The following is a 26,020-nucleotide window of genomic DNA, read 5'->3' on the forward strand; positions in this document are numbered from 1 at the left end:
AACGCTTGCCGCTCTAAAGAATCTCCGGCTCAGTGCTGCGCAGCGCTACTGCTGCTGTTAGTGTAGCGTGGCCGAGCTCTGTTCGTTCCGCGGTACAGGAGCTTTCGTTTCCTGTACCCGGCCGGACTGACAGGAAGTGCTCACTTAGTGTGCACTTCCTTTCAGTCCGGCCGGGTACAAGAAACAAAAGCTCCTGTACCGCGGACCGAACAGAGCTCGGCCACACTACACAGGCTACACTAGAGGTGACAAGGGAGGGGGAGGGGGGGTGTAAAATGAGAGTGACAAGGGAGGGGGTAGAATGAGAGTGACAAGGGAGGGGGTAGAATGAGAGTGACAAGGGAGGGGGTAGAATGAGAGTGACAAGGGAGGGGGTAGAATGAGAGTGACAAGGGAGGGGGTAGAATGAGAGTGACAAGGGAGGGGGTAGAATGAGAGTGACAAGGGAGGGGGTAGAATGAGAGTGACAAGGGAGGGGGTAGAATGAGAGTGACAAGGGAGGGGGTAGAATGAGAGTGACAAGGGAGGGGGTAGAATGAGAGTGACAAGGGAGGGGGTAGAATGAGAGTGACAAGGGAGGGGGTAGAATGAGAGTGACAAGGGAGGGGGTAGAATGAGAGTGACAAGGGAGGGGGTAGAATGAGAGTGACAAGGGAGGGGGTAGAATGAGAGTGACAAGGGAGGGGGTAGAATGAGAGTGACAAGGGAGGGGGTAGAATGAGAGTGACAAGGGAGGGGGTAGAATGAGAGTGACAAGGGAGGGGGTAGAATGAGAGTGACAAGGGAGGGGGTAGAATGAGAGTGACAAGGGAGGGGGTAGAATGAGAGTGACAAGGGAGGGGGTAGAATGAGAGTGACAAGGGAGGGGGTAGAATGAGAGTGACAAGGGAGGGGGTAGAATGAGAGTGACAAGGGAGGCGGTAGAATGAGAGTGACAAAGGAGGCGGTAGAATGAGAGTGACAAAGGAGGGAGGGGGGGAGAGAGTGGCAAAGGAGGGAGGGGGGGAGAGTGACAAAGGAGGGAGGGGGGGAGAGTGACAAAGGAGGGAGGGGGGAGAGTGACAAAGGAGGGAGGGGGAGAGTGACAAGGGAGGGAGGGGGGGAGAGACTTTTTTTTTAAATAACCACTTTGGGTGGCATTGTGTGTATAATATCTATGTATCTGTTTAACTTTATATTTTAATTCACTTTCCTTTTTTTTACTTAAAAAAAGTATTTTAAAAGTATTTGGGCAAAAAGGCAGTTTCGGTTTTCGGTCAAGGGCATCCTGAATTTTCGGTTTCGGTCCAGAATTTTCATTTTGGTGCACCCACTGTATGCTATTCTTTAGTGCTAGTGTAGGACGTGAGGGAAGGAGATATATTATTTTTCTACATCACCCTTCATCCTCTTCCCCTCAGACTTTCCCCAAGACACCCCCCCCCAACCCTCCTCCCTTTTGTATTGTTTTCCCTTGTTTATGTTCTACTAGATCAATCGATACGATGATTGTATTACTGTATTTATAACCATATTTATATTCTACAAGTTTTTGCATAAGCATACCGATATATGTGTTACTCAGACTGTTATTTTCTCACGTCGGTATACATACTTCTGAAAATAAAAACAATTTGAAAATAAATAATTTCACACTGGCAAATGATGGGCCTAACATATGTGGCACTGAAATGGCATATCAGTGTAAATATTGCAATTTTTACACAGCACTATCTGCTGTGAATTAATTTTTGCAAAAGATCTGTTGGGCCAAAACAGTCACTACACCCCTTGGTGAATAATAAGGGGTGTGGGTCAAAAAATGGGGTCACTTCTTAAGGGTTTATTTTTTTTATTTGACCTCAGTCTCTGCAGTTGTTGGCCAGTGCTTTAAAAATAGATCTTCCACTGTAGGGATACCTCAGGGTTTCTATGAATCCGATGGCACCTGAAAACTATTGCAGAGAAATCGGCCCTTCATAAGCCAAATGATGCTCTTGCCCATGCAGTGTACCCATACAGCACTCTACAAGCACATATGGGGTGTTGCCATATTCAGAAGAAAATGTGCAACAAATTGTGGTGTGCTTCTTTTCCTGTTAGCGCTGGTTAAAATGAAAATTATGGAGCTAAAGCAACATTTTATTGGAAGAAATGCAATTTTTCAGTTTTACAGCCAAGTGTTTTAAAATTTTATGAAAACCCGGTGGGCTTAAAGTGTTCAGTAAACCACTCCGAGGGGTGTAATTTCCAAAATGGTGTCGCTTCTTGACCATTTCCACCTCAGGTCCTCTTCAAATGTGACATAGCACCCAAAATCTATTCCAGCAAAACTGCCCTCCAAAAACCATATGGTGCTCCTTTTCGTCAGAGCCCCGTGGTTTGCCCGTACAAAAGTTTACAGCCACTTAAGGGGGGTTTCAGTAAACTGAAGAATCATGCTAATAAATATTGAGGTTTGTTTAGTTGTTAACCTTTGCTGTGTTACAGAAAAAAATAGATTAATATGAATAATTTGCCCCCAAAAAGTTAAAGTCTTGAATAATAGCACATCCACATTACCCAGTCCCCATAGCTCTGTGTGCTTTTATTGTGTAAAAAAAACGATTTGATACATATGCAAATTAATCTGAGAAGAGTCCTGTCCCTAAGATGAGTCAGGGACAGGACTCATCTCAGGTTAATTTGCATATGTATCAAATCTGTTTTTTTTTAACACAATAAAAGCACACAGAGCTATGGGAACTGGGTATTGCGGATGTGCTAGCGGACATATAGCAACCCGTGCCATCAGCTCTATACCCCAAATCCAGATGACAGGTTCCCTTTAAAAACTGAATCGGCCCTTAAAGACTGCTTATTTTTTCCTCAATATATAATAAGATTCTAGCGGCTAATTCTAAGGATATACCCCATTTCATTTCTCAATACGAAAGGGATATGGGAGTTCCTCTGGTGGCTACAGATAGAGGAGATTCTCCGTAATTCTCACAGCTACTCTCGGTGTGTCAGAATCCAGGAAAATTCTTACAAACTAGTGACCCAGTGGTACAGGGCTCCCACTATTTTGCACAAAATGGACCCCACCTCCTCTCCGTGTTGTTGGAGATGTCAGAGATTTAGGCACAAACTACCACATATGGTGGGCTTGTTCAGAAATCACCGGGTTTTGGGGAATGGTGTCAAAAGACATTCAATCTATATGCTCTATAGGCACTCCATTAACCCCCAAGATCGTACTACTGAATCTGCCTAATAGGGACTATCCTCTTTCCAAATTCTCGCTGGTATCACACCTTGTGGCAGCGGCAAAAATCCTTGTCCCACGTCATTGGCTCTTGACAGAAGCTCCAACTAGAGGGGAATGGATAGAGAGAGTAAGGGAAATATGCAGATTTGAAGAGCTTTCTAGCTGGGAAACTCTCTCCCACGATAAATACCTTAAACGTTGGGCGCCTTGGTTCGCGTGGTGTGTATCCAGTGGGTTAGCTCCCAATGCTTAATTTTCCACTAATTACCCTGCATCTCCTTGCCTTTTAGTACTCTCACCTAGACTTAGGCCTCAGTTATGGATACGATCTGTAAACACATCAGCTGATCGCTCTTTTCAATAATACATCGGCCATAGTTTTATAGGTCTTGCTTTATTTGCCTCAGCAATACTTAGTACTTAACCGCACCGTGCCAGTTGCAGTAGTACCGATGTGCACACCTTCCTGTGATCCAGGTTATGTATGTTTGTTTATTTGTTTGTATGTCTTCTCTCTATGGCCACTATTGCCTTGCACGTTATAATAAGAGGTATAATATATGGGGTAGGACAAAGTCATTGCAATTGTTGTAAATGTTTGCACTACAATGTATACCATTCTATATGCTGACCCTATATATCTTTGCCTTGATATATAAAGATTTGAAAGAAAGAAAGACTGCTTATTTCAATTTTAACATTTTGGATTTTTCCTCCCCATATTCCAATAGCCATAACTTTTTTATTTTTCTGTTCACATAGCTATATGAGGGCTTTTTTTTTTTTTTTGCAGGACAAGATGCATTTATTTAGGCCACTGTTTAATTTACCATGTCTTATATTAGAATACGAGAAAAAAATGAATTCTGTGTGGTGAAATTAATTCCACCAATATATATTTTAACAGTTCAGACATTTTTGGATGTGGTGAAACCCAATATGCTTATATTTTTTTATTGTTTATATTTTTTTATATGTAAAATTGGGAAAGGGTGGTTATTTAAACTTAATATATTGGTGTGCTTTTTTTAGCCCCAGCAGCCTAGTACATGGGATCTTTTGATCACCTCTCCTATTCACCCTAATAGAGATCTATTAGGGTGAATAGGATTTTCAAACTGTCTATTCTGAGCTATGCCTCGTGCATAGCTCAGTATGGATATTGCAATGGCAGGCCTGGATCGCTTCAGCAGCATCCAGGCTGTCATGGCAACCGATTGGAGCCCTGCGATTTCACTGCTGGGGCTACGATCAGAATGAAGACGGAGCCACATCCCTCTGTCTTCACTCACAGATGTCGCGATCAGCGTGGATCTCTGCACCTGAGGGGTTAAATAACAGGGGTGGCGCAATCTCCCCTTCCTGTTAGTGCGGGTGGGTGCCAGCTATACACTACATACACTACAGCCAGTACCTGCCGTGTATGGGGTGGGCCAGGTGCAGAGGCCTACTCCATACACACACAGATACATAACACCATATGGCGTTATTGGCTAAAGAAGACCTTTCACCACTCCTGACATGCCTGTTTTAATAGCTTCAAGCATCCCCCGTGTACTACCAATTCTGGAGCATTTATTCTTATGTCTGCATGTTGTGCCATTCCTTTATTATTTCTACTAGAAGTTATTAATTGATTGCTATTAGCTTTCAGTAAGGATACAGAGGGATGCAAACAAGTTGGGGGGGGGGGGGGGGAGGGTGTAGGTACAGACTCACTCTATCCAATCAGTGCTGCCATTTTCAGACTGTGCAGGTACACCCCCCCCCCCCCCAACTGGTTACCACCCCTCTGTACCCTTACTGAAGGCTAATTGCAATTCATTCATGACTTCTAGTATAAATAATAAATAATTGGCATAACATAGAGCCATAAGAATAAATGCTCTACAATTGTTATTACACGAGGAAAGCATGTAGCTATAAAAACAGACATGTCAGGAAAGGTCCTCTAATGGGCTAAAGTCTATTTTGGAATTTTCTTGCAAATTTGAAAAATTGCTTCCAAAATTTTAAACCTTCTAATGATCTAAAAAATAATAATAAATAAGCTTTGGAAATTGATGCCAACATAAAGTAGAAATATGGTGAATATTAACTAGTAACTATTTTATGAAGCGCAATTGTCTGTCTTAAAAGCAGAGAAATAAAAATTTCAAAAAATTGGCATTTCTTAGAGATAGATAGATATTTATAGATAAATATAGATATTTATAGATATATATATATATCTATAGCTATAGCTATAAAGGTAAAACATATGAACCCCTTAACGACCCAGGATGAGAATGCTCGTTCTAAATCGCCAGCACTCAGCGCTAAAGGACGAGCGTTCTCCCTTCCCCCCCTCCCCTCGCGTGCAGTCCCCCGATTAGCAGCAGAGATCCGGCGGTTACTGACAGCCGGATCCCTGCTGCATCCACCAGCATCGGCGATAACGCCAATGCCGGTGGATTAACCCCTCATATGCAGCGGTCAGCGCTGACCGCGGCATATGGGAGGTTTGCGCTCCCTGACCTCATACATCGGGTCCCCGCGCTGCTGTGGCGGGGACTCGATGGTTGCCATGGCAGCCCCAAGCAATTCCAAGGCACAATACAGATGTATCATGCTGCATTGAAACAGGGATCAGACCCTGTAATGTTGAAGTCTCAGAGTGGGAGAAATAATAAAGTGAAAAAAAAAGTTTATAAAATTTAAGTTTGACAAAAAAAAGCTTTAAGTAAAAAAAAAAAAAAAAAATTCCCAAAATAAAGTAAAAAATAAATAAATTGTAAATAAAAAAATAGGGAAAAGAGACATTCGATATCGTTGCGGCCGTATCGACCAGCTCTATAAACATATCACATGACCTAACCCCTCAGATGAACACCATAAAAAAGTAAAAACTGTGCTAAATAAACATTTTTTTGTCACCTTAGTACAACAGTAATCGATCAAAATAACGTACGCCAACCAAAATAGTACCAATCTAACAGTCACCTCATCCCGCAAAAAAAATAGCCGCTACCTGAAACAATCGCCCCCAAAAAAAAACTATGGCTCTCAGAATATGGAGACACTAAAACATGATTTATTTTTTTCTTTCAAAAATGAAATCATTGTGTAAAACTTACATAAATAAAAAAGTATACATATTAGGTATCGCCGTGTCCGTGACAACCTTCTCTAAAAAATACCACATGGTCTAACCTGTCAGATGAATGTTGTAAATAATTTTTATATACAGCAACCAAAAATCATATGTACCCTAAACTAGTACCAACAAAACTTCCACCCTATCCCGTAGTTTCTAAAATGGGGTCACTTCTTTGGAGTTTCTACTCTAGGGGTGCCTCAGGGGGGCTTCAAATGGCAAAAACCAGTATGGCATTCCTTTCCTTCTGGGCCCTACCGTGTGCCCGTACGACCACATATGGGGTGTTTCTGTAAACTTACTGCTTTGTAAATGGAAAAAAAAAAATCTTAAAATGGAAAATCTGCAAAAAATGAGAAATTTGGAAATTGTATCTCTATTTTCCATGAATTCTTGTGGAACACCTAAAGGGTTAACTATTTTTGTAAAAATCGGTTTTGAATACCTTGAGAGGTGTAGGCTTTTACTTCTAAATTTACTTATAAATTTCTAAGCCTTGTAACGTCCCCCAAACATAAAATGTCATTCCCAAAATGATCCTAACCTGAAGTAGACATATGGGAAATGTAAAGTAATAACTATTTTTGTAGGTATTAGTATGTATTATAAAAGTAGAGAAATCAAAACTTGGAAATTTGCTAATTTTTCCAAATTTGGAATTTTTTTTACTCCATTTTACAGTGTCATGAGGTACAATATGTGACGAAAAAACAATGGCCTGGAAAAGTCAAAGCACTTTAAAGTTATCACTACATAGAGTGTCAGATTTGCAAAAAAAAAATGGCCTAGTCCTGAAGGTGAAAATCAGCCCGGTCCTTAAGGGGTTAAGACAAATTTAAAACTAACAGGAAATACAATGCGTCCCAAAAAAACAACCTCAGTTTGACAAGTAAGGCTACTTTCACACTTGTGTTGTTAATTCTGGTATTAGAGCCTGCAGAGGATCTCAAAACTGGAATTAAACGGATCAGTTTTAATTTTGCACATCAGGATGCATCTGTTCTGTTAGGATGTGGTTGTGTGAAGTCAAAAGGCTCCTAAAAACAGCTCCGTCATCAGTGACTTACATTGATTTCAGTCCAGGATCTATTTTCTCCGTTTTTATGACTGATTTCGTGTCTGGTCACAAAACAGAATGCTGCCGGAAGGCATCCAGAACAGTTCTCTATCCATTCAGATTGCATAGGGACTAAACAGAAATGTTTTTTTTTTCTGGCATTGAGTTCTGCTGGATCGAAATACTGGAAAAACAACACAAGTGTGAAAGTAGCCTAACAGCATTCAAAAGTTATTTCTGCGCAAAGAGGCATGTTTGATTTACAAAAATAACCTGTCAAGAAGGGGTTAGACATCAAGAGCCCACAGAGGCCAATATACAAGTTAAACATGAAGGATTTATTCACAAACGCATGTAACTTTTCAACGTCCAAGCAAATTTATGAACTGGAACAGTTTTGTACCAATTTAACTTATTGTCAATTTGCATTGTGGGATTGCACATGCTCCGCTCTTTTGACTCAACATTTCACATTAGCTATCTGTATACACAGAGTTGAAGTCGCTAATAAAAAAATAAAAAAAAAAATTCTGTCAATGAACAAACTTATGGGTAGGTTCCACTTTAAATAGGTCATAATTAGAGATTAGCGAATTTCAGCTTATAAAATGTGTTCACACTTTGTTTTTTGGTAAAAGGTGAATTGCATTATGGATTCCGTTACCACGGACCAGAACCCAATTCTATGACGGTAGGACTCCCCTGCATAATGGAAACCGAAGAGAAAAGCAAAAAGAAGCAGCACCTCATGTGTAGAACCTTACAAACAGTAATAGAGAAATACACTGATTGTGCTTACCATGCAGGGTTGTGACAAGTCACAACACCTATATTTCACCTTGCTGGAATATTCCCGTCCAGGTTGCGGGGATGGATCTGCGTCTGCTGCCTTGGTCTGTGCCCTTTTTCCGTGGCTCACAGTCAATGGGATCAAGAAGGTTTAGTTGAGAAAAGAAATCAGACCAATTTCAAGCGGCGCTGATGCAGAAGAAGACTCAGTACTGAGGTGTTACCATAGAAGGTAATTCAAAAGGTCAACGCGTTTCAGGGGCTAACTGCCCCCTTCCTCAGGACAATAAAACTTTCACAAATAAACCTTATCTGTAAAAGTTTTATTGTCCTGATGAAGGGGGCAGTTCGCCCCTGAAACGCGTTGACCTTTTGAATAAAAGATTACCTTCTATGGTAACACCTCAGTACGGAGTCTTCTTCTGCATCAGCGCCGCTTGAATTTCTTCTCTCAGCATAACTGAAACAGGATGGATCAGTTTTGCAGCCCATAGACTTCTATTATGATGGAATGAATAATGGAATGCCTCTAAAGGCATTCCGCTATTCATTCCCTCATAGAATTGCATTATGGTCTGCGTGGTAACGGAATCCATAACACAATTCACCTTTTACCAACAAATGAAGTATAAACAAATTTCAAAATATGAAATTCACTCATCTCTAGTCATTATGTATAAAAATAAGAAAGCCACACAAAAAAAAAAAAATCTGATTTCCACATTCGCTTTAGTCATCATCCACCTAAAACCCCTCTTGGGGTACATTCACACATCCGTAGTGTATACACCCGGCCGGAACGCCCTATAGAACTGCCTATTGTCTGCAATTACGGACAAGAATAGGACATGTTCTACTTTTTGCAAAGCCGCGGACCGGAATTTCAGGACCGAAGCCAGGAAGTTCGGGGCCGTGGCACGGAAATGCGGATGCGGACAGCACACTGTGTGCTGTCCGCATCTTTTCTGTCCCCAAAGAGAATGAATGGGTCCGCACCCGTTCCGCAAAATTGTGGAACGGATGCGGACCTATTTGCGGACGTGTGAATGGAGCCTAAACCGAATATTTCCTCTCCTTAGATAAAAAAAAAAAAAAAAAAAAAAAAAGGCTCAATATGAAAATGGACAAATCATTATTGTTGTTTTTAATTGTTTTTGCTACCAATGTTGTTGTGAACATTTCAGTTTATATCTCCATTTACCTGGCAATGCTGTAATGAAGTCTCGTTGTAACATGGGCTTCAAGTAAGAATTAATATGTCCATGCTGGTAGTGACACATTCGAGAAATAAGATGTTCAACAAACTCCACCTGATCCGATTCAGACCACTGATCAAAAATTTTTATACACAAGTCCTTCTCTTTCTCATAATTTCCATCAGATGTGCGCTTTCTGGATACAATCACTGATGATGTCCCATTGGTTATCTGTAGCAGAGAAATCAAATGAAAAGTAATATATTCCATTACTTAGTTTGGGAGTATGACAGCTACCAAGAAAATGTGTCTCATTATGTCTCCAGACCAATTTATTTATTTTATTTTGTTAATTTTAAATACTTTAACACTTATGGGGGGGATCTGGGGATGACGCACAGTAATTGGGGGGGAGGGGGGGGGGGATCTGGGGATGACGCACAGTAATTGGGGGGGGGGGGGGAATCTGAGGATGACGCACAGTAATTGGGGGGGGATCTGAGGATGACGCACAGTAATTGGGGGTGATCTGAGGATGACGCACAGTAATTGGGGGTGATCTGCGGATGACGCACAGTTATGGGGGTGATCTGCGGATGACGCACAGTTATGGGGGTGATCTGCGGATGACGCACAGTTATGGGGGTGATCTGCGGATGACGCACAGTTATGGGGGTGATCTGCGGATGACGCACAGTTATGGGGGTGATCTGCGGATGACGCACAGTTATGGGGGTGATCTGCGGATGACGCACAGTTATGGGGGTGATCTGCGGATGACGCACAGTTATGGGGGTGATCTGCGGATGACACACAGTTATGGGGGTGATCTGCGGATGACGCTGTTCAGGAACTGTACCAATAATTGCTTAAGTGTTTATATTAATATAATACTATATCATCAGAAACCCACTCATATACTGCAGTACATGGGTACATTCCGATGGATGGAGAGGGGGGGGGGGGGGGGGGTTATAGTAATTTAATATAAAAACTGTCCAGGGAATGTTCTGTTTCTGCCATGTGTTTATACTAAATAGGACTATAACCCCCCTCATCCATATAAATCTATGTACTGCAGGTTAAAGTAATATTTAACAGACACTAAATTTTTATACTGGCCCCTAAGTTGCAATCACCCAGGAACTTTAGGTGACAGGCTAGGGCACAGGGCAACAGAGGGCCCCAAAAACACTGTACACTTCACATTTAGTGCGGGCCATCTTTATTTATGGCACGATCACTTTATAAGATGCACTGACTTGTTCCCCCAACTTTGGAGGGTTAAAAAAAAATTGTCTTATAAAGCAAAAAAATACTACATATATAAAAATGAATTTGTTTGTTGTCTGTCTATTTTGTGGCCATACATAAAGGACAAAGTAAAAAAAAAAAATAAAGAAAAAAAAATACGGAAAATAAGAAAAGTAGACATATTCGGTATTGCTTCATCCATATCAACGGGCTCTACAAAAATATCACATGTCCCCCTCAGGTGCAGTCAACAAAATTAAATAAAAGTTGTGCTAAAAAATAATAATAATTATCATCACCTTACATCACTAAAAGTGCAACACCAAGCGATCAAAAAGGCGCCCCCCCCCAAAAAAAAATTTGTACCAATCTAACAGTCTCGTCATCTCGCAAACAATTAGCCCCTACCTAAGACAATCGCCCAAAAAATAAAAACACTATGGCTCTCAAACTATGGATACACTAAAACCTGATCTTTTTTGTTTCAAAAACTTTAAAAAAAAGTATACATATTAGGTATCGCTCAAAAAAAATTAAATAAAAAGTGTACCAAAAAAAAGCCATTTTTTTGTCACCTTACATCACATAACGTGTAATACCAAGAGATTAAAAAAAAGTCCTATGTACCCTAAAATAGAAGAAATCAAACTGACAAAATTAGCCCCTACACAGTCGCCCAAAAAAACAAAAAAAAAAAAACATGGCGTTCAGAAAATGGAGACACTAAAAACTATGGAGAAACTGAAACAACCAAAAAAAAAAAAAAAAAAGGTCATATTTGGTACTGTCAAGTTCGTAACAACCTGCTCTATAAAAATACTACATGATCTAACCTGTCTGATGAGCACTGTAAATAAAAAATAAAAACTGTGCCAAAACAGCTATTTTTTGTTACCTTGCCTCACAAAAAGTGTAATATAGAGCAACCAAAAATCATATGTACACTAAAAAAAAAACACCAACAAAACTGCCACCTTATCCTGTAGTTTTTTTTTTTCTGCTACTGTAGGGGTACATAATGTGACATGGCAAATTAAAATTATCCCAGTGAAATCTGCATTCCAAAACCATTCCTTTCCTTTTGCGCCCTGCCGTGTGCCAGTACAGCAGTTTAATACCATATATGGGGTGTTTTTGTAAACTAGAGAATCAGGGCAATAAATATTGAGTTTTGTTGGGATGTTAACCCTTGCTTTGTTACTGGAAACAATTAAAATGGAAAATCTGTCAAAAAAGTGAAATTATGACATTTCATTTACATTTTCCTTTAATTCTTGTGGAACACCTAAAGGGTAAACAAAGTTTATAAAATCAGTTTTGAATACCTTGAGGGGTGTAGTTTCTAAAATGGGGTGATTTATGGGTGGTTTCTAATATGTAAGCCCCACAAAGTGACTTCATTTTTTTGGGAAATGTTCTTACAAATTTTAAGATTTGCTTCTAAACTTCTACACCTTCTAACGTCCCCCAAAAATTTAAATTTCAGTTTCAAAATGATCCAAACATGAAGTAGACATTCAGGGAATGTAAAGTAATAACTATTTTTGGAGGTATTACTATCTATTATAAAAGTAGAGAAATTGAAATGTGGAAATTTGCAAATTTTTCCACATTTTTGGCAAGTTTAGTATTTTTTTCTAACCGCCTCCGGACCGCCTAAAGCAGGATTGCGGTCCAGAGGCAGCAGTCTCAGGCAGAGTCAAGCATATACGCGTCATCTCGCAAGACGCGAGATGATGCTCACAGCCGGCCCACGCATGTGCACACCAAACACTTCACTTAGCCCCCAGATCACCATCACCCCAATCAACCCCTTGATCGCCCCTGTCAATCACCTAGTGAAAGGGAAAAAAGTGATCAGTGTAAACTGTCACGAACTATGGATCCGATCGCTCCGGATCCCACAGCTGTGACGTAGTGGTCTGTGACGGAGTCTGCGCACACACAGAGACCTCACGTGACCGGGGTATTACCACTCGGCTAACACCCCCCACTACACTTCGGTAACTGCCACCACGTGGGTTCCCGGTCCACGAGCCGACTATCCGGGTCATTCACTATCACACAGATGAGTGGATGAACCGGATATCACTTACTGACCAACCGCAGTCAATCACCCCCAGCTACAATTCCTAAATGCAATTTAACTAACTACCTGGTAACGTCTCTTCAAAGGCAAGGTACGTTGTTCAGCAGCTTAGAATATGGAAGACTTGGCTATTTAGATTTTATAATCTTTAATAAGCGGTAAAAAGCAGTGCATACAAGTCTAATGAAAATGACTATAAATCTACAGAATAATAATAACAATATAAATAATCACGACAGTTCAAATGAAAGGGAAAAAGATGAAAGAATACTTAGTTTCTCTGGAGGGTTTCAGATGGTCGTTCATATGTCCTTTTTGAATCCTTGCAAACCCCTTTTCAGTATGTATCAGGGGAGACCCTCAAAGTTCTTCTGATACAGGGATATGCCGTCAATGTCCAATTAAGTGTCTGGTGATGTTCCATGGGTCTCACTCCTCTGTCCTTGTGCATGGATTTTTATGAACTCTCCCATGGGCAGGAGACTTACTCCTGTCAGCCAATGGCAGCAGAGTGACTGTCAATCCTAGGGATTGGCCTCCAAGTGTTTTATGACCCCATCAAAGTTCAGTTCCTACAATGAGGATTAATACTTAAGCTCGTATCTCCCTGATACATCGGCATATTTTTATACAGAATACATATTTGCGATCCTTATTTATTTACCTACAGAATGAGACCACACACGGTAATGCTGGGACCTGTAGTTCTTCTACCACCCATAGGTCAGCTAAGGAATCACATGCTCTAGTCATATTTGATACCCAATTAACCACAATACTCTGTAGAGCCTGGATCTGGTGTCAGAAAGGGCATAAGTTGATTCCTAAATGAAATATGAAAGTGGACTGGTTTTATGCCCAGAGCTAATTAAGGGCTATTAGCTCTCCTCAAACCAGACCTGGAAATTAATGACGTCACGCTCCAGCCAGGCTTGACAGCGAGCTGATCTTGGACAGGATGAGCTGGGCCTGGTGTAGCTTTTATGACCTTTTATTGCTGGCCTTACAGAGTAGTGGTAATAAAAGTGTCCATCTATATCATAGGCGACCCAGGCTTCAGAAAGATGAGAGTTCACAGCTTTTTACATGGGCCAGAAGCATATAAGATGGCTACCCAGAGGAATTATGCATGTATGCCGGCACATAAACTGTCACTTTTTTTTTTTTTTTCACTGGTATTGACTGATAGGTTTCAGGATAGTTTAGGCCCCTTGGTTAGGTAGTTAGCAATCAGTTAGCACACAGCCCACTGTGTGCTAACTGATTGTTAGCGTATCGCTTATCAGCATTTGTACTTTTATAGTATCTGGAAGTGATCAAAACTGATCACAGTCAGATCTATAATAGTATTAGTGTCACCTTAGCTCGCCCTCCACCCAAAACGCAGTGTTTGCCGGATCAGGCCTGATCGGTCGCCTACACGTGCGTTCACCCACGCTCGCCCCGCCGCAGTGACAAAAAATGTATTAATTTTATTGATCACTGCACAATCACTTTCCAAGCGCTGCGGCGATAAAAAAAAAAATAAGAATCAGTTTTGATATTTTTTTGGTATACCCCTGAGCAACATCTGCGTAGACGAGTACCTTATACATTTTACCGGAAGCCTTGGCTTCAAACAATACATCCCAAGCAAGCGCGCCCGGTATGGGGTCAAATTGTATAAGCTCTGTGAAAGGGCCACAGGCTATACCCACAAATTTCGGATCTATGAGGGTAAAGATCAGACCCTGGAGCAGGTCGGTTGCCCTGACTACCTGGGGAGCAGTAGGAAGACAGTCTGGGACTTGGTATCACCCTTATTTGGCAAGGGGTACCATCTTTATGTGGACAATTTCTACACAAGTGTGCCCCTCTTCAGGCATTTGTTCCTAGAACCGATTGGCTGCTGTGGCACCGCACGACCTAGTCGCCGGGGCTTCCCCCAACGGCTCATTACCACCCGTCTTGCAAGGGGGGAGAGGGCTGCCTTGTGTAATGAAGAACTGCTCGTGGTGAAATGGAGAGACAAGCTTGACGTTTACATGCTCTCCTCCAGTCACGCAGACACGAGAATACAAATTGAACGAGCAACCAGTGTCATTGAAAAGCCCCTCTGTTTCCACGGCTATAATTCGCTCATGGGAGGGGTGGACTTCAATGACCAGATGTTGGCTCCTTATTTAGTTTCCCAACGCACCAGACGCTGGTATAAGAAGGTGTCTGTATATTTAATTCAATTGGCTCTGTATAATAGTTTTGTTCTCTACAGTAAGGCTGGGAGAACAGGATCCTTCCTCAAATTTCAGGAAGAGATCATCGAGAACCTCCTGTATCCAGGAGGTTCCGTGGCCCCATCCACCAGTGTAGTGAGCCATCTACACGAGCGACATTTCCCCAATGTCGTTGCTGGTACCTCAACCCAACCGTCACCCCGAAAAAGATGTTGTGTCTGTAGCAGGAGTGGAATAAGGCGTGACACCCGCTATTTCTGTCCTGACTGCAGTGACCACCCTGCCCTATGCTTTGGGGAGTGTTTCCGGAAGTACCACACACAGGTACACTTAGCATAGGGATTGCATCTCACAGGACAGGCACACAGGGCTATTAGGGCCCATTCACACGGAGCTGCTGCCTGGGACAAACTGTATAATGTACTTCGCCACATCTTTGGGCGCTTTGCATATTGTCCCATAAGGAAGGAGAGGTTTGTCCGATAAAAAGGTAAAAAACAATAAATAAATCAACAGTAAGCAAAAAAGTTAACGTTCTGTTCAAAAAGTTAAATAAAGTTTATATGTTCCGTTCAAATGTTATTATAAAGTTAATAAATTTATTGCGTTGCAGCCTGGTTTTTTCTTTTTTCTTTTGTTTTTTTTTTACCTTCCAGGTGGACCAACCGATCAACTAGCTGCAGCACTGATGTGCATTCTGACAGAAGCATTGCGCTGCTGTCAGATTACACAAACGTCGGTGTATGCGGCGCTGCAAGACGAGATTTCTCCTCTGCAGTAAAAGATACGTTTGCCGAGGCATATGAGCTGAGGAGGCGGCGGTGTTCATATGCTTTGGCAAACACTTTGTAAAAAAAAATAATAATAATAATCGCAGCAATGATTTATTCATCTACATCGATTGATGTGAATGGAGAAAAATCGGGTTTGCAAGGCATACGAGCTAAGTGGGCATGGATGTTGGGCGGAGCTCCTATGTCATGGCAGACACCTCTCCCCTCCTTTTTTTTGGGGGGGGGGGGGGCAGAGATATTTTCATCCACATTGATTGATGCGAATAAAGAAATCTGTGCCGTTCATTTTTTTCTTTCAGCCCAGAGGCTGAACGGAAAAAAAAAAATCTCATTACCTGTATGCTCAATATAAGGAGAATAGCAGAAACTCTAATGGCCATACATGCAATGATTGCGGAGACCCTCAAATGCCAGGGCAGTACAAACACCTCACAAATGACCCCATTTTGGAAATTAGACACCCCAAGGTATTCAATGAGGGGCATATTGAGTCCATGAAAGATTGAAATTTTTGTCCCAAGTTAGCCGAAAGGGAGACTGAGAAAAAAAATTAAAAAAATAAAATTCCGCTAACTTGTGCCCAAAAAAATATTTTTTTATGAACTCGCCATGCCCCTCATTGAATACCTTGGGGTGTCTTCTTTCCAAAATGGAGTCACATGTGGGGTATTTATACTGCCCTGGCTTTTTAGGGGCCCTAAAGCGTGAGAAGAAGTCTGGGATCCAAATGTCTAAAAATGCCCTCCTAAAAGGAATTTGGGCACCTTTGCGCATCTAGGCTGCAAAAAAGTGTCACACATCTGGTATCGCCGTACTCAGGAGAAGTTGGGGAATGTGTTTTGGGGTGTCATTTTACATATACCCATGCTGGGTGAGATAAATATCTTGGTAAAATGCCAACTTTGTATAAAAAATAAAAATGGGAAAAGTTGTCTTTTGCCAAGATATTTCTCTCACATGTGACACTTTTTTGCAGCCTAGGTGGGCAAATGGGCCCACATTCCAAAGAGGACCTTTCAGATTTCACAGGGCATTTTTTATTTATTTTTTTTTACAAATTTTGATTTCAAACTACTACTCACGCATCAGGGCCCCTAAAATGCCAGGGCAGTATAACTACCCCACAAGTGACCCCATTTTGGAAAGAAGACACCCCAAGGTATTTCATGATTGGCATAGTGAGTTCATGGAAGATTTTATTTTTTGTCACAAGTTAGTGGAATATAAGAGTTTAAGGAAAAAATAAATAAAACAAAAATCATAATTTTCCGCTAACTTATGACAAAAAATAAAAACTTCTATGAACTCATTATGCCCATCAGCAAATACCTTAGGGTGTCTACTTTCCGAAATGGGGTCATTTGTGGGGGTTTTCTACTGTCTGGGCATTGTAGAACCTCAGGAAACATGACAGGTGCTCAGAAAGTCAGAGCTGCTTCAAAAAGCGGAAATTCACATTTTTGTACCATCGTTTGTTAACGCTATAACTTTTACCCTAACCATTTTTTTTTTTACCCAAATATTCTTTTTTTTTAAATCAAAGACATGTAGAACAATAAATTTAGCGAAAAATTTATATATAAAAAGTGATATATAAATGTAAGTGAAAAATGTCTTTTTTGCTAACTGAAAGTGAAAAATGTCTTTTTTGCAAAAATTTCGATTAATAACAAAAAAAAAAGTAAAAATGTCAGCAGCAATGAAATACCACCAAATGAAAGCTCTATTAGTGAAGAAAAGGAGGTAAAATTCATTTGGGTGGTAAGTTGCATGACCGAGCAATAAACGGTGAAAGTAGTGTAGTGCAGAATTTTAAAAAGTGGTCTGGTCATGAAGGGTGTTTAAGGTAGGGGGGCTAAGGTGGTTAAGGTGATTATTATTATTATTATTTTTAACCCCTCCAGCGCTATTGTACTATGCATTCTGTATTCAGAATGCTATTATTTATTTTCCCTTATAACCATGTTATAAGGGAAAATAATCTACAGAACACCGATCCCAAGCACGAACTTCTGTGAAGAAGTTTGGGTACCAAACATGCTGATGCAAAATGCATTACAATGTTTTGTACTCGCACAGAAAAATCATGCATGTCCCCGCAACGCACCAGCACCTTTTCCCACAACGCCAGTGTGAAAGGGGCCTTATGGGTTTTGTTCCCACAGTGTATTGTTTCCGGCAAAATTGACCCATGCTTTTCATTCTCTGGTTCAGTACGATTACAACGATATGTGTAGGTTTTTATGTCTAAATAGCGTTAAAAAAAACCAATTTAAACTTTGATAAAAATACACCACCATATTCTGACCCTTATAACTTTTTTATACTTCTGTCTACTGTGCTGTTTAGGGGCTCATTTTTTGCGGAAAAATCTGTAGTTTTTATCGATACCATTTTGGAGTGTGCATGACTTTTTGACTACATTTTATAAAAAAAAATTGGGTAAGCGAGGCAATGAAATAAATGGCAAATTGGCCATTTTGACCCCTTTTTTCCATTACACCGCCTGTGGCAAACAACGTATGGCTTATTTTGGTAGTAGTGATATTTTTATCCATAGTGGGCAGTATTATAGTAGTCACATTCTTGTACATAGGGGGCAGCAGGAAAGCCCGCTGCTGCTCACTTCCGCAGACAGGAAAGCCCGCCACTGCACAACCAGGAAAGCCCGCCGCTGCTCAACTGTGAAGACAAGAAAGCCCGCCAGTGCTCACCGGCACAGACAGGAAAGCCCGTCACTCCTCACTTACAGCAAGGAAGAATCTGGTAGGCCGCATTACCAGTAGATACTGATTCTTGTGTATTGTCTGGCTATTACCGCCTATGGCAAAGAGAAGGTATGGCTTATTTTGGTAATAGTGATATTTTTATCCATAGTGAGCAGTATTATAGTAGTCAAATTCTTGAACATAGGGGGCAGCAGGAAAGCCCGCCGCTGCTCATTTACGCAGACAGGAAAGACCGCCGCTGCACAACCAGGAAAGCCTGCCACTCCTCACTTGCACAGACAGGAAAGCCCGCCACTGCTCGCCTGCACAGACAGGTCTTGTGGGACCAAAGGTTCTGCCAACAGAGCTGAGCGAAATTTTAAAAGTTTATGGCTTCAGGAATTTGCTTGGCTTAGATATAATAAAGAGAAATAAATTAATGTACTGTGAGTTTTGTTCTACGGCTGGCCCAGATATAGCAGGCAAAACAGATTTTATCAAAGGAACGCATCATTTCAAGAAAGAAACTATTAAAAAATATGGAGAGAGTCAGAAGCATAGAAATGCTCGTGACCGTATCATAGCCAGGTGTGCCCCAACAGAGGCACCTATAGCCCACTTTGTGTCCAGAGCCTGTGAAAAAATGCCAAAGAAAGATTTTAAAGAAATGAAGCTTAAATTTAATGCAGCCTACATGATTGCACGTGAAGAGCTACCATTTACAAAGTTTGCCTCTCAAATCTTGCTTATGAAAAAAAAAAAACGTAATGGACATATCCAAAACTTATGATAACGACACTGCATGCACAGAGTTCATTAGTTGCATTTCAGGTGAATTAAGAGCCCAAACAGTAAATAAAGCTAGCAAGGCAACTTACATTTCAGTCATAACAGACTGTGGAACAGATGTATCCGGAAGGGAAAATGTGATTGTGTACTTAAGGTACATTTTGTCTGGTATACCAGTAAACAGTCTTGTTGGATTAGCTGAGCTTCAGCATTGTCATGCTCAGATAATGATAAGTCTTGATAAGTCTTCCAAACAAGATGCAACAGGTCATATACTTTTTGAACTATAGGAAGACACTTGTGTGCTCAACATGGCCAGTTCCAGCCTGTGTGGTAAGCAGTAAAAAAAAGTATATATTTTCCCTATATCTTTTCTTATCAGTTCACCTACACCACCTGTCGCACCCATAATAACACTAGCTCCATCTGCACCAAAAGCACTGAGCTTATCTTGCCACCAATTTGGATTACTTTGGTCTGCACTAGTAATTATGTCTGTTATTGCTTTAAATAATACATTTAAAGCAATAACAGACATTCTTACTAGTGCAGACCAAAGTAATCAAATTGGTTACTTTTGGTGCAGATGGAGCTAGTGTTATTATGGGTGCGACAGGTGGTGTAGGTGAACTGATAAGAAAAGATATAGGGAAAATATATACTTTTTTTTACTGCTTACCACACAGGCTGGAACTGGCCATGTTGAGCACACAAAAGTGTCTTCCTATAGTTCAAAAAGTATATGACCTGTTGCATCTTGTTTGGAAGACTTATCTTAGTTCCAAAAGTAAAAGGGAGTTGAGAGAAATTGGCACAGAGTTAGGCCCCATGCACACGGCCGTGTTTCACAGCCGTGTGCGGGCCGTGGAACCGCGGCCTGGATCCCTCCTGAGAGCAGGAGCGCACGGCGTCACTGGTTGCTATGACGCTGTGCGCTCCCTGCTGCCGGCACAGTACAGTAATACACTGGTATAGATCATACCAGTGTATTACTGTATTGCGGCGGCAGCAGGGAGTGCACGGCGTCATAGCAACCAGTGACGCCGTGCGCTCCTGCTCTCAGGAGGGATCCAGGCCGCGGTTCCACGGCCCGCACACGGCTGTGAAACACGGCCGTGTGCATGGGGCCTTAGGCTGTAAAATCCGCTGCCCTGGGGCATTGAAGACCCAGCGTTGGCTACCTCATTTTTCGTGCACTCTGTCTTCCGCTCCTCGGATCATGAAACAGGACAGTATACTGCTGTACATGATCACATCGAACACCTTGCTGCCTCATCCAAAAACAGTGATATATCTGGAAGAGCTAAGCACATTGTACAGCAAATGGAGAACATAGTGTTTGTTGGATTCTGTCACTTTCTCCATGACCTCTTTGGAGAAATCGCAAAGTTGAGCCTTAGTCTTCAGGAAAATTCTCTAATATTACCACAAGCTGTTGCTGATATTAAAAGTTGTATTATGACAATAGAAAGCATTAAAGAAAAGCCACTAAGAAATGGGAAACTGCAGAATTTTTTTCCTGCAAATAGCCAGTAAAGAAATGCATACATAGACCATGGATGCTAAAAGGCGGAATAAAACTGATGTGTTACATGCATTCAGTTTCAAAATATTCAACTGAAAGAAAGCCATTCCAGTTTTATGGATATCCTTAACGAACATATCAAAAAAACTGTAGAGGTAACAATTACAGAACTGGAAAAAAGATTTGGACTGATTATAGGGAAAGACCAGGAAGATAACATAGGAGGGTCAGGAATCATCCGATGTTTCTCAATCTTTTGTCACGATTCTTGGCCTGAAGACTTCATCACGTATGGAGAAGAGGAAATTGACATGCTAATACACTGGTATAAGCCCATCTTGTTGAAGAATCACTGTGATTTGGAGGCAATCCACATTGAGTGGAGATTGCTAAAATTCTTAATCAAAAGGCCAGTTTGCAGACATGTCTTATAGCAATTTGTGGGAGGTAATCTTGACAAAAGAACCTTACTCCACCGACTACAAAAATGTTTTACATTTGGTGAACATTATGCTTATACTTCCTATAACTGCTGCACAGTGTGAACGAGGCTTTTTTGCACAAAACAGAAAAAAAATCACACTGTGCCACCAACGAATTATTACAATAGAGGGAGGAGGGGGGGGAGGGGCGCACACTGTGCCACCAACAAATTATTACAATAGAGGGAGGGAGGGGGAGGGGGGGCGCACTGGCCACCAATGATATTCAAACTGGGGAGGGGGGAGGGGGGTCTGCCCCCTGCTGCCTGGCAGCCCTGATCTCTTACAGGGGGATAGGATAGTACAATTAACCCCTTCAAGTGCCGCACCTGAAGGGGTTAATTGTGCTGATCACGGCCCCCTGTAAGAGATCGGGTGCTGCCAGGCAGCAGTCTTGTACACAGTTTGTAGTGTATTCTAACTAGAAGCGTCCCCATCACCATGGGAACGCCTCTGTTAGAATATACTGTCGGATATGAGTTTTCATGAAGTGAAAACTCAGCTCTGAAAAAGCTTTTATGCATACGGATCTTTGGATCCGTCTGTATGAAAGTAACCTACGGCCACTGATCACGGACACGGATGCCAATCTTGTGTGCATCTGTGTTCTTTCACGGACCCATTGACTTGAATGGGTCCGTGAACCGTTGTCCGTCAAAAAAATAGGACAGGTCATATTTTTTTTGACGGACAGGACACACGGATCACGGTCTCGGCTGCAAAACGGTGCATTTTCCGATTTTTCCACGGACCCATTGAAAGTCAATGGGTCCGCGGAAAAAAACGGAAAACGGCACAACGGCCACGGATGCACACAACGGTCATGTGCATGAGGCCTTATTGGTAGTCAGTGACACTGACTCAGAATCGGAGCAATAAGCTGTCTATTAAGGAATGTAAATAGTTTAAACTTTTTTGTTGGCTGTAAGAAGAACGAATACAAAAGAACATATGGGCAACTGCACAAGGTAAGACAAGTCTTTTATTTCTTATTATAATTATATGTATTTTACATTTGGCGACGAAAAAAATTCATTTGGCTCCTAAATTTTTCAGATTAGAAGCCAATGGCTCCTTGAGATTTTTTTTTGTCTGGAGCACTGTATTACATAGCGCTGCGTCCAAGCTATTCAATTAAAAAATATCTCCCCTATGCGGTGAGCACCGTACCAGAAATAAATAAAAAACATGAGTTTCGCCATTTTTTTGTCACCTCAAAATATAAGATAGGACTGTTCTATCATGGGCCGAATGTTTCAGAAAATGCGAAATGCACGCAGCTTTTTTTTGGTGTTTTTTTTTTTTTTTGGGGCGTGGCATTGAGTATCGCAATACCTTTTTATGGCGACGAAAGCTAATCAAAATTTGGGTATCGAAACAACCCTACGCTGATCTGATTGGCGTAGCGTTGTCACGATACCAAAATTTTTATTCGGTTTCGATTTGGCTCCTAAATTTTTCAGTTCAGGAGCCAATGGCTAATTTTAAGCGCTACTCTTTTTTTTTATTTATTTTTTATTACCTATAGATATATTTTGAATAATTTTAGCCATTTTTAGGGAGTTATTCTGACTGCATCATTGGAGTCTGGAAATAATTTTTTCCAATTAACCCCTTCAACATCAAGCCAGTTTTCACCATAAGGACCAAGCCACATTTTGCAAATCTGACATGTTTCAATTTATGTGGTAATAATAACTCTGGAACACTTTTACTTATATAAGCAATTCTGAGACTGTTTTCTCGTGACATTGTACTTCATGTTAGTGGTAAATTTGAGTCAATATGTTTCATCTTTCTTTAAAAAAAAAATACAAATTTAAGTAAAATTTGAAACAATTCACAATTTTTATTTTTTTATTTGAATGTCTCTGCTTTTAATGCAGATTGGGATACCTCATAAAATACTTGTTACTGTACATTTCCCAGATATCTACTTTATGTTTGCATCATTTTGTAAATGTCATTTTATTGTTTTAGGACATTAGAAGGCTTAAAATTTCCAAAACCCAACTTTAGGCTACTTTCACACTAGCGTTCAGAGCGGATCCGTTCTGAACGGATCCGCTCATATAATGCAGACGGTGGCTCCGTTCAGAACGGATCTGTCTGCATTATATTGTCAAAAAATGTCTAAGTGTGAAATTAGCCTGAACGGATCCGTCCATACTTTTACATTGAAAGTCAATGGGGGACGGATCCGTTTGAAGATTGAGCCATATTGTGTCATTTTCAAACGGATCCGACCCCATTGACTTACATTGCAAGTCTGGACGGATCCGCTTGCCTCCGCACGGCCAGGCGGACACCCGAACGCTGCAAGCAGCGTTCAGGTGTCCGCCTGCTGAGCGGAGCGGAGGCTGAACGCCGCCAGACTGATGCATTCTGAGCGGATTTGCGTCCACTCAGAATGCATTAGGGCTGGACGGAAGCGTTCGGGTCCGCTTGTGAGCCCCTTCAAACAGAGCTCACAAGCGGACAGCCGAACGCTAGTGTGAAAGTAGCCTTCAGGACAAGATCAGTTATGAAGTCACTTTGTGGTGTTTACATAGTAGAAACCACCCATAAATTACCACCCATAAATTAAATTTTAAAAACTACACCTGTCAAATTATTCAAAACTGATTTTACAAACATTGTTAACCCTTCAGGTGTTCCACAAGAATGAAAGAAAAATGGAGGTGAAATTATTAAATTTCACAATTTTTTTCAGATATTCCATTTATCCAATCTATTTTTCCTTGTAAGGCTACTTTCACACTTGCGCTTGATCGGATCCGTTCTGAACGGATCCGATCATATTAATGCAGACGGAGGCTCCGTTCAGTACGGATCCATCTGCATTAATAACTTAGAAAAATTTCGCAAGTGCGCAAGTAGCCTGAGCGGATCCGTTCAGACTTTCAATGTAAAGTCAATGGGGGACGGATCCGCTTGAAGATTGAGCCATATGGGCTCATCTTCAAGCGGATCCGTTCCCATTGACTTACATTGTAAGTCTGAACGGATCCGCTCGCCTCCGCACGGCCAGGCGGACAGCTGAACGCTGCAAGCAGCATTCAGCTGTCCGCCTGTCCGTACGGAGGCGAGCGGAGCGGAGGCTGAACGCCGCCAGACTGATGCATTCAGACTGCATCAGGGCTGGACGGAGGCGTCTGGGTCCGCTCGTGAGCTCCTTCAAACTGAGCTCACGAACGGACCCATGAACGCTAGTGTGAAAGTAGCCTAACACGTCAAGGGTTAGAGTAGGAAATCCCAAAAAGTGACCCCATTTTTAAAACTACGGGAGCAGGTGACAGTTTTATTGGTGCTATTTTGGGGTAAATATGAATTCTGATTGCTCGATGATATGCTTTTTTTTTTTTTAGACAAGGTTACCCAAAAAATGGCTGTTGTGGCAGTTTTAACTTTTTTTTTTTTTTTTTTACAGAGTTCTCCAGACAGAATAGATCATGTGTTGCTTTTATAGAGAAGGTTGATAACTTGATACAGACGCGACAATACCAAAATGTGCATTTTTTTCGTTGTTTCAGTTTTACATAATAAAGCATTTTTATTTATTTTTTTATTATGTTTTTGTGTCTTAATTTCCTGAAAGCTACATTTTATTTTTCTGCCAATCGTTTTGTGCGAGGGCTCTTTTTTGCAGGAAGAGCTGACTGTTTTATTGGTACCATTTTTGGGTACATATGATTTTTGATCATTCAATATGACACTTTTGGGCCAAATTGACCAAAACATTGCTATTTTAGCACTATTTTTATTTATTGTTTTTTAAAAGCATTCAGCTTTCAGTGTTACTATGGCAGCCAGGAGGCTATTAAAGTCCCGGTTGCCATAGTAGTAGTGGGGAGCGGTATACTTACAGTCCGTGCGGCTCCCGGGGCGCTCCAGAATGAGGTCAGAGCGCCCCATGCGCATGGATGACGTGCCATGCGATCACGTGATCCATGCGCTTGGGGCGCCCTGACGTCACTCTGGAGCGCCCCGGGAGCCGCACGGACAGCAAGTATGCTGCTCCCCCGCTCCCCACTACACTTTACCATGGCTGCCAGGACTTTAGCGTCCCGGCAGCCATGGTAACCATTGAGAAAAAGCTAAACGTCGGATCCAGCAATGCGCCGAAACAACGTTTAGCTTAAGGCCGGATCCGGATCAATGCCTTTAAATGGGCATTAATTCCGGATCCGGCCTTGCGGCAAGTCTTCAGGATTTTTGGCCGGAGCAAAAAGCGCAGCATGCTGCGGTATTTTCTCCGGCCAAAAAACGTTCTGGTCCGGAACTGAAGACATCCTGAACGGATTTCTATCCATTCAGAATACATTAGGATAAAACTGATCAGGATTCTTCCGGCATAGAGCCCCGACGACGGAACTCTATGCCGGAAGAAAAAAATGCAGGTGTGAAAGAGCCCTTAGACTGTGTGTCAAAGTGACCAAAAAATTTGGTTGTTTTAGCAGTTATTTTTTTTATGGAATTCACCTTAGGGGTTTAGAGCATGTGCATGTAATATTATAGATCACGTTTAATAGACACAGCGATATCCAATATATCAACTTTTTTATATATTTCAGTTTTACACAATATAAGCATCTTTGAAAACAAATGTTTTAGCATCTCCATTTTCCGAAAGCCTTTAAAAAAAAAAAAATTTGTGCGATTGTCTTATGTAGGGACTTATTTTTTGCAGGAAAGGATGACAGTTTGATTGGTACTATTTTGGGTTGAATGTGAATTTTTGATCACTTGGTATAACATT

General features: G+C 41.4%; 1 protein-coding gene across 8 annotated transcripts in view; it reads right to left on the reverse strand.

The window, feature by feature from the left end:
• The window catches only part of FBXW11 (F-box and WD repeat domain containing 11), a 510,738-nt gene that overhangs the window by 347,536 nt on the left and 137,182 nt on the right, over nucleotides 1-26,020 (reverse strand). For all 8 annotated transcript variants that reach the window (XM_044280893.1, XM_044280896.1, XM_044280900.1 and 5 more), the window contains one exon: nucleotides 9,413-9,638. In XM_044280893.1, the coding sequence (XP_044136828.1) occupies nucleotides 9,413-9,638 (226 nt within the window). The remainder of the gene's footprint in view (nucleotides 1-9,412; nucleotides 9,639-26,020) is intronic.

This window comes from Bufo gargarizans, chromosome 2 (assembly GCF_014858855.1).
Source record: "Bufo gargarizans isolate SCDJY-AF-19 chromosome 2, ASM1485885v1, whole genome shotgun sequence".
In the NCBI taxonomy this organism is placed as follows: domain Eukaryota; kingdom Metazoa; phylum Chordata; class Amphibia; order Anura; family Bufonidae; genus Bufo; species Bufo gargarizans.